The 9,835-nt window shown below is 58.0% G+C and overlaps 1 protein-coding gene across 1 annotated transcript; it reads left to right on the top strand.

Moving 5' to 3' along the window:
• PNOC (prepronociceptin) lies at positions 1 to 8,378 on the top strand. Its single transcript, XM_076335392.1, is given in 4 exon segments — positions 1 to 37; positions 3,827 to 3,963; positions 7,605 to 7,910; positions 7,913 to 8,378. Coding segments are annotated over 3 exon segments (597 nt in total). The 5' UTR covers positions 1 to 37; positions 3,827 to 3,843; the 3' UTR covers positions 8,084 to 8,378.
• The last annotated feature ends 1,457 nt before the right edge of the window (positions 8,379 to 9,835 follow it).

Raw genomic sequence — 9,835 nt, 5'->3', positions numbered from 1 at the left:
AGATCAGAGGAGCCGGCAGCCGACAGCACACCCGCAGGTAGGAAATCCGCTTTAATTTTCCATCCTGGGGGGGACTTGGCTGGTATTTTTTAGTCCGAGGATGGTCCGTCCGGCTTCGATTCACGGATAGATATTCCCCTCCCTGCTAAGGGTTAAATGAAATATCTTCCCGGAGGGACAAATCCATCCCCTCTATCCCAAGAGAGGAAAAGTTTCGGCTTCACCATCCAGCCCCAAAATCAACTGGAGTGGAGCCGGAGGGATGCAACAGGAGTCGGTGCGGGCCGCCTGCCCGAAAGCCGGGGGGGAAGCCCACGGGGTGATGGTGGGTTCCTCCAGGACGGGTAGGATTTTTTAGGGGATTTTTTTTGGGGGGGAGCCGCCGAGCCATGACTTTCCCCATTCAGTATTTCTGCCCCTTTTTCTTCTAGCCAGGACTTCACTGGGGTCACTGCGGGATGCTCCGGGAGATACCCGGCTTTTCCTCCAAAAAAGCACAAAAAGGAGGAAAATGGGGGGGGTTTTGTTGCTTTGTTTTTCTTTAGTCCCCCCCCCAAAAGCAGGAATGAATGTCTAAGACATGGGGACGTGGGGAGAAATGTTCTTCCCGAGCATTTTTACCTCTAAACAGCCTCTCTCAGCCTCTCGAGCCCACATCTGTGTTTATAGTCGCGCCGCGGCGTCTAATTTCGGCCAATTATGGCCAATTACCTGATTGAGGGGGATCGACAAAAGGAAACGCTTATTTTTCTGGCGAGTGCCGGGCATCTGTAGCCAAACCCCACCCCCCCCCCAAACCCCTCCGGTTCTCCCTACAATCCCCCCAAAAGCCACCGGCACAAAGCCGTGCGACGTCGCCAGGGTTTGGGGGAGCCGGGGAAGTGTTTTAGCCGGTGCCAGTGGGGGACACTGTTGGACAATATTGCGCTTTTTCGACTGGAAAAAGCTTTGACTCCTTCAATGCTGGCTCCCGGCGGGGCCGGATCCTGCCCGGTCGCATCTCTCTTGCCCTCTGGATCAGGCCTTGGCTCTGGGCAGTGTGGGAATTAGCAGGGAAAAAAATTAATTGGGGCTGGTTGAGCTCCGGGTGCGGGAAGAGAGGAGCTCCTGAATGTGGTCCCCACGTGGCGGGACCGATCCCGACCCAGGAAAGCGAGAGCATCGCGGCGTTTAAACCCCTGCGAAGGTGTTTGGGGAAGGACGGCAATCCCGCTGCCGGGATAATCCCTGCCGTTAGCATCTCCCGGGGGAAGAGGGGATGGAGCGTCCCTGGGGAGAGGCAGGGAGCATCTCCCCGGTGCTGCCCGCGAGCTCCCAACCCAAATCGCATCAAATCAAGCGAATAAAACCCATCTCGGCAAGCACCTGCTTCCCCTTTCACCTCTTCTCCTCGGGTTATTCACATCGCACGAGCTCCATCCTTCCCGCTGCCCCTCAAATCAGCCCTTTTATATGGCTGCATCATCCCACCCGGAGCAATAAATAAAAGCCGCTTGTCCTGACGGATAACCAGACCCCGCCGTTATCTGAACCGCAGGCTGGATTTGTAGAAAAAAACCTCTTTTCACCCCCCCCCTCCAAATATTAATGAGGGTAATTCAACCGGATTGAAAACTCCTGAGGATGCGCCCTTGGGGCAGCCCGTAGCAGCAGGGCAGGGGGGGGGGGTCCCAAAGCTGTTTTGCGGGATGGGGTGGCCGTATCCTGCCACCCCCCTGGGATGGATAGGTTTAGTTTTCGGGGAGGAAGAGGAAGGTTTGTGCCCGGGAGCAGCCCCGGTGTGCGAGGAGCCGCAGGGGTGGCTGTGGTGTGACGCCAGGGCTGTCATATCCTTTGCTGGGGTCGATGGCATCCCTGGGCGTGAGGGCAGTGGGGCCGGCCGGTGCTTCCCTTGGGAAATAGGGCCCAGGTTCGGTTTTCCCAGAGGAAAAAATGGGGAAAAATAAGAAAAAAAAAAAGAGAGAAAATGGGGGGAAATGGAAAAAATGGGGAAAAATGATGAAAAAAATGGAAAAAATGATGAAAAAAATGGAAAAAATGATGAAAAAAGGGAAAAAATGGGAAAAAATGGGAAAAAAGGCATCCCTCTTTTTCTCCTGGGTCTGTGGCTGCAAAACTCAGAAAGGGGCTTCGTGCCGTCACCACCCCACGACCCTGCCACCCTCCCTCGCTCCAAACACCCAAGGGCAGAAGCAAGAAAAAAAATCCGCCGCGCTCGGTCCTTCCCTTTTAACGGGCTGATTTAAATTTTTTTTTTTTTGGGGGGGGGGGGGGCACCGATGCACAAAGCGGGGGCTGTTTCCCTCTTTCCCAGCCCTGCCCCGGCCGGTGATGCTGGCAGGGTACCGCATCCCGCCCGCCCGATAGCATCTTTCAATTAACCGGGAAAAAAAGCCGAGCCGTAATCTCGGAGCCTCCTCCGCAGCCAGATGTGACCTGCTTTTCCCAGGACATTGGACTTGACGTCTCGCGGGGGCATGGGGACAGGGCTGGGGGGTGGGTTGCAGCCCCCTCCCCGCCTCCACCAAACCCCATTTTGGGGCCGAGTGATTTTTCGGGGGGGGGGGTTTGCCCTCTCCTGGGAGCTTTCTGCCAAGCCTCTGACTCACACCGCCAGCCAGTTTTAATGAGTCTTGACAGATTAAGCCTTAATTCCTGCTCTTTATCAGCTTCCCCTCGTACCCTCCAGCAAATGACAACCGGGAGCCGCCAGGCTCTGTGTCACCGCCCGACTGGCGGGGACGAAAGGTGACCGTGACGCCGGCTGGGGACCCCGGCGGATGCTCTGCCTCCGTTGCAAGGAGCAGGAGTGCCCCCCAACCTTGGTGGGGTGGGAAATAAGCGGGGACCTCCTGCCCGGGTGCTCAACCCCCCCCAAAAGTGGCCTGAAATGCTGCTGGAGCAACACACGGGTTGCAAAGCCACCGTCACTGAGGTCTTCCTCGCCTCCAAGCATCCCGGTACAGGGGTTTCTGGATGCTGCTCCAGCAGGGAGGGACCTCGGTGCCACCAAGGGTAGCACCAACCTTCGTGTCCCCATCCTGCTCCTCTCCATCACCTCCATCTCATCCCCTCGCTGGCTTATAAACCTGATGCCATGCAGCACCGGGACTCGCTCCCAAGGACCACAGGGATGTCGGATCCCTTTTCCTGGCGGGATGAGGGCAAGGGGAGGGTCAGGAGGACCCAGCCTCCTGTTTGCTGATGGCCATGGGGAGGCATCAGGCTAAATCTCCAGGAATTGGGAGGGAAGGCCACGGCCTTGGTCATGTCGCTTAATCGCCGCCTGTCACCGATGTCAGGAAAGCTGGACGGGACACGGGGGGTTCTTTGGGAATTGACTTTGCTGCTCCACACCGGGTGGGCTCAGAGCCCGGCAATCCCTGACGGCAGCGATGGCTGAACCCTCCCAAGATAGGGACAGGAGTGGCAGCACCCCAAAAACGGCCGGGAGGGGAAACCGGAGCGGGACATCCTCGCCTGGTTCTGGTGATGCTCGGATAAGGAGTGTCCTGCTCAGGGGACAGCCGGGGACGTGCTGTCCCGCCACGTCCACCTGCTAAAATAAGCCCCGGCCGGGACTCGTGCCATGAGATAGCCCAGAAAAAATTAAGCCAGGACACGCAGGATCTGTTTTGGGGATGGGGAGGCTGCCGGGCCCCTTTCCCGAAAGGATAATTTTGGCAGGGAGACTGGGACCACGCGTGTCTGGGGGGGGGGGGTGAGGGAGGACGGGCTGAGAACGGGCACGTTTCGGTGCAGGTGCAGGGTTCGGCGGTGCCGGTGCCGTCCCAACTTGACAGGTTTTGTCTCTCCTGCGCCGCAGCCACTGCCGGTGCCGCCATGAGGGCTGTGCTCTGGGACCTGCTGCTGCTCTGCCTCTTCGCCCGGGCACGGGGCGACTGCCGCGGGGACTGTCTGCGCTGCGACCGCCACCTCTACCGGGACAGCTTCGATGTCCTCGTAAGTCCCTCTGCCTGCTGGCTTGTCCCCCGCCATGGGCAGCACCCATGGGGGTAGCACCCATGGGTGCTGTGCCAGCTGCATCCCCCCCACCCTGGGTGGGCACCCTCCTCCCTGCGCCAGGGTCGGGGTTTGGGGTCGGGGGGGCTTTGGCTGCCGGTCGGCGTGGAGCTTCAAGGGGAAGATGCCACCTGCCGTCACTGTCCCTCCTCCTTGGGCACCCCCCAGGGACAGCATCGGACAAGATGGTCCTGAGGGAGGATGCAGACCCCAAATCCGCTGCCGGGAGTGATGGGGACAAGGCTGCGATCGCCCAAGGAGAGTCCCAGGAGGGTCCCAAGACCCCGAGCATCCCCAGCTCTCCTGTCCCCATGGCTTGCGGCATCGCTGTCCCCACCTACGCCAACCCCGGACCCCCCCAGACCCTCGCCCCATCCTCCAAGGAGCCACCAAAATCCCCCTCTGAGCCCCATCAGAATGGGACCAGCTTTGCAGATGGCTGGCGAACGGCCGTGTTTTGGGGGACCGGGCATCGGGCACCCCGCAGCCCCTCTCGCCCTCTTGATTTGCCTCCAACACTGGATAGGAAGAGACATTAAAGAGCATTTTGGGTTTTTTTCCAGCCCCTCATCCTTTCTTTTCCCCTCTGCTGAGCCGTGGCCGTGCCCTGGCCGGCAGCATTTCTTTCCTTCCCGTTCCCCCTCTGCCCTCGGGGGATTATCCATCGCCTCCCCCCCGCCCGCTCACCTATTTGTTAGCGATGATAAATCACGGCGGGTTGAGACATCCACCCGAAAGGAGCCGGCAGCTCAGGAAGCCCCCAGGGCTGGGACATGTCCCCCCAAAACCAGGGCGGGGGCCAGTGACTTCCAAGGCAGTGCGGAGATGCTAGAGCCACCCCAGTGCCACCCCCTTGCTGGCAAAGCCTCCTGCAATCGCACGTCGCTGCCACCGAGTTCTGGGGCACAATCTCCCTGGTTTTGCCCCAAAATGCTGTCTTGCAGTCTGAAGGCACCAGCACCTCTGCAGCCCACCCCCCCGCCTTCCTGCCGGGTCCTGCTTCTGGAGCTGCATTTTGCTCTCTGGCCAGCAAGATGGAGAGGAGCTGGGGTGGTTGGCGGCTCATGGGTCCCGTGCAAGGTTGTATCTCAAAGCAAGAGTGGTCAGAACCAGGAGCAGAGGAACCCGGGGTCTTTCGAGGCTCAGTTTCAGCTGGAAGAAGCATCGTGGTGGGATTTGATACAACCCTCCACCATTTCCAAAGCAACGGCCAAGGAAGTCCCATCAGCGACGTGGCTGATCCATCCTTCAGAGGTAGAAACAGGAGATCCCCCTGAAGTTACAGGCATGCCTGCACCAGCACCGCAGCTGCCAGGGCAGGACAGGGACCAGCTGATGGAGCTGGTCTTCAAGATGTGGATGAATCACCTACGTCCTCGTCCCCAGAGTCATCTAGGGATGGTGCAAACCCACGGTGGCACCGTTAATGCCAACAGAAGATCAGAAGGAGCCTCCCCAGGTAGTTTCAGCACTGGATGTGGAGGAGCACTGGCTGGTGTTTGCTGAGGATTCCCAAAACACTGAGAGCAGAAGCCATTTCCACGTGAATTAAGACCACAGCACGATGGCTGAGGACCCTGGGGGGTTCATGGGGCTGTTTTGTGGATGAGTGATAGGACCACTGATGGTCTTCAGCCCGACGCCTGGGGTAGTTCCTCTTGAAGCCTATTAGCTGGTGCTCATCAGAGCTGTAACCTGCATGTGATCCACCACCTTTCATCTCCATCGCAGGGCACAGTCAGGATGCTGTCCATCAGCCGTAGACCCTGCCAAAGCCTTGGAGATCCCGGGACAGAATCTTGGCTTGGCGCAGGATATTCCCGGTGCCTCCGCAAGGACCCTCGTAGGTGTCCCGGCATACAAGACCCTCGTCACCACCTCACCTTGGGACAACTATTTTTCTTTTTTCTTTGCGTCTGAAGAGCCTGGCTGCCCTCGGGGATGGAAATAGCCAATTGCTGCAGAGCCACGTGCTTGAGCTGCAGCCCTGAGACACCACGTCGGGACTCGTAGCACCTCTCACCTGGCGAAGTTAATGAACCCATGGTGAAGAGGGTCTTTGCAAGGGTTTTGGTCTTGCAGACGGCCTGTAGCAATGAGACACGGCAGCGTGCCTCAACATGGGGTCCCCCAGTTGGTGTTAAGCGGTTAAAAGAGCCCACCATGAAGATAACACTGGGATGGAGACACTCCAAGGCGAGGGAAGACAACCCTTCCCTTCTGGGCCCTCCAGCCCTGGTTTCTTCAGGCATTTATTTAGTTTGGTTCTTCTACGATATTCTCCTGGATGGTTTCCCCTGGGTGCTGGTTTTGGTGGTACCAGCCCACATGGGGTTATCACCCCACGACAGTGCCGGGTCTGTGACCCGCCTTGATGGACGAGGCCTCTTGGAAAGGGATGAAACACAAACGTGGTGGGATGCACCCATGGGTGCTGAGGAAGCCCGATGGCACCTCTTGATGAGGCTGCTCTTGATGGCCTTTGAAGGGATGTGGCGATCGGGGCGGGTTCCTGGGGGCTGGGAGGAGGCAGATACCACACCTGTCTTCGAGGAAGGCATGAAGGAGGATCTGGGAAGCTATGGGCTGGTCGGCCTCACCTCAGTCCTTGGGAAGGAGGTGGAGCACATCATCCTGCAAAGCATTTCCAAACGTATGAAGGACAAGAAGGTCACTGGGAGCAGCCAGCATGGATTTATGAAGGGGAAATCGTGCTTGACCAACCTGATAGCTTTCTGCAGCGAGACAACCAGCTTGTCTTCACTTTCATCAGGCTTTGACATTGTTTCCCATGACATCCTCGTAGACAAGCTGCTGAAGCACAGGGTAGATAAATGGGCAGTGACGTGGACTGAAACCTGGGGGACCTTGACGTCTTCGTTAATGACCGGGACAATGTGGCAGACGCACCCTCAGCAATTAGCAGGTGATGCGGAGTCGGGAGGCGTGGATGGTAGACCACAGGGTCATGCTGCCATCCAGAGGAACCTTGCCAGGCTGGAGAAATGGGCTGGTAGGAACCTCATGAAGTTCAACAAGGAGAAGAGCAAAGTCCTGCCCCTGGGGAGGAACAGCCCCAGGCACTGGGACATGCCATGGGCACGCGGCAGAGGTCCCTTCCCACCTCCGCCGTCCCGTGACTGGGTGATTTTTTGGGCTCATGCCCGGCTGAAGGACCCAGCAGTGCAGAGCATGGGGTGGTGGGATGGGAGCACGGACGTCACCGGGAAAGTGTGGAACATGTCCAGAGCGGAGCAGAGCCTGTCTAGGGCGGGCCGGGAGAGGGATGCTGAGCAGCTGCCATGGCTCCCCCACATCTCCACCACGACCACCACCTCTGGGAGCCCACGAATGGGTTTTGGGAGGGGACACCTCACCGAATGAGGCCAGGCAAGGGCTGATGAGCTGCCGGCACCTTTCCATGGGTGTCTTCCAACGCGTTGCATCGCTGGACGGGCTGGAAGTGGGGGGGATGCCCGAGCACCTGGCATTTGGGGTACACCACCTGGCGCTGCCCGGTGTCCCACAGTCCCGGGGGGACCAAAACCCATCTGACACCCATCCACGTGTCTCCCGCGCAGGTCTGCATCCTGGAGTGCGAAGGCGAAGCCGTGCCGCGGGCCACCTGGGAGCTGTGTGCCGCCGCAGCCGGCCGAGCCGCCCCGCGGCCCCGTGACCTCCAGGATGCCGGCGATCCCTGGAATGACGTGGCGGCGGTGCCGGCGGTGCCGGTGAGCCCGCTGCAGGTAAGCGAGCTGCTGCGGCGACGGGAAGCCGAAGACGAAGGCGTCGAACCGGCGCCGGGCGCCTTCCCGCAGCCACCCGAGGACATTTCCCGACGACTCGGCGGTTTCCCGCGGGGGACACGCGGCTCGTGGCCGGCGCCGACGGCCAGGGGGTGCAGAAGCGGTACGGGGGCTTCATCGGGGTCCGCAAGTCGGCGAGGAAGTGGAACAACCAGAAGAGGTTTAGCGAGTTCCTGAAGCAGTACCTGGGCATGTCGCCCCGCTCCAGTGAGTACGACATTGCCGGCGGCATCAGCGAGCACAACGAGATCTAACGGAGACCCGCGCCGCCCGGCTAGGTCCGCCATGGCCAAAAAAGTCAACCCTCTACCCCTCTACACCACATGTCCATAGGTGCAAATTAAAAAGGGGGCAAAAAAATTGGAAATGGCTTGAAAATGCCGAATCGGAGACCGGGGAGGGATGCTGAGGGCGGCCGTCGGCGTCTCGGCATCCAGAGGGTGCTCAGGGAAAGGCCCGTTGCCGTCAGCCCCCCGCCAGGGAGGGTGGGCAAAAGGGTTTTGTCCTCGACACCAAGTAGGTCTGAAGGATGGTTCAGCCCCCCCCAAAAGCAGGAAAAAAAAAAAAATTAAGAAAATTTAAAAATTAAAATTTTAAAAATTTGAAAAACTGAATCAAATTTTTAAAAATTTAAAAATTAAAATAAAATAAATTAAAATAAAGCGGAACCTTTTCCTTTTAGAAATTAAATAATTCCTCCCCAAAACGCTCCAGCTTCACGTTGCCAAACTCAGCAGCGGGTTAACCCCGCGCTGCCGCTCCCCAGGGACCAGCGTCCCGTCCCCCCCCCGCCGCCGGCTCCGCGCCGGGATGCTCGGAGCCCCCCCCCCAGCCCCCCTACCCTGCAGCTGCCGAGACCACCCATCCCCAAACCCCCCCCACATTTACGATTTGGGAGACTTTTAAAATTTTTCCCCTTTTTTTTTTTTTTGGTTCTTTTTCCTTTTTTTTTTTCCCCCGGGTGGCATCTCCCTAAATTAGGGGATGCCCCCCCAGCCCCGCGGCCCCTGGGAGAGAGCCCCCCCCGCTCCCTCCGCTCTCGGCTCAGCTGCTTTTTTTTTTTCCCCCTTCTTTTTTTTTTTCCCCTTTTTTTTTTTCCTTTTTTTTTTCCCTCTCTTTATTTTCTTCTTTTTTTTTCCTTTCTTTTCTCTATTTTTTTATTTCTATTTTTTTATTTTTATTTTTTTATAGCGTTCCGGCACCGCATCCCAGCACGTTCCGCCAGGCACAGGCAAAATTAACCCTGCTCCTGTCCACCCCAGCAGCCTCCATCCTCTCTCTGACGGACCCCAAAGCGCTTCAGACTCGCACGCGTTCAGAAATCACTTTGCTCTTCACTCACTAAGCCCGATTTAAACCAGGACCCGACGAATTTTGGCCTCCGCCGGCGACGGGAGCGAGATGCCGCGGGGAGGGGGAGGGAGAGGGAGAGGACCGTGGGGCAGCGGGCGGAAATTTCAACAAAATAAGGGAAAAAAGGGATTTTTTTCCCCAAAAAAAATTGGACTTTTGGGTTTTGTTTTTTGGGTTTGGGTTGGGTTGTGGTTTTTTTTTTGCGTCGGCCACTGTGAACAAGTCACCTTGGATCCAGCGGAAAATCAGCCCCCGCCCCCACATCCCCAGTGCCTTCCCCGGCCGGGGCTTTCGGCTTCCCACGGGATTTATTTCCAGCTTTTCGGAAGGGGGGGGGGGGGGATGCCAAGGGGTGACGTCCCCCCGTGGCTCCGTCCCCGCGTGCCCCACCCGAGGGCTGCCACGACGGGGATCGGCTCCCACCCCAGCGCCCAGAAACCACCTGGAAATGTTTATTTTTATTTTTGATTTTTTTTTTTCCCCCCCCACCTTTTTGACCTTTCCCCCCCCCCCTTTTTTTTTTTTTTTTTTTTTGAAGTGTTTTCCTTGAAGTTTTGTAAAGCCTCCGGGGTTGACTTCTTTGCTCAGCAATACAAACCGCGCGCCTGTTTTCGTTGCGGCCCCCCCTCGCCCCCCACCCCCGGCATGCATCG

This window comes from Aptenodytes patagonicus, chromosome 3 (genome assembly GCF_965638725.1).
Source record: "Aptenodytes patagonicus chromosome 3, bAptPat1.pri.cur, whole genome shotgun sequence".
NCBI classification, from domain to species: Eukaryota; Metazoa; Chordata; class Aves; order Sphenisciformes; family Spheniscidae; genus Aptenodytes; species Aptenodytes patagonicus.
This window is presented reverse-complemented; position numbering and strand designations above follow the sequence as displayed.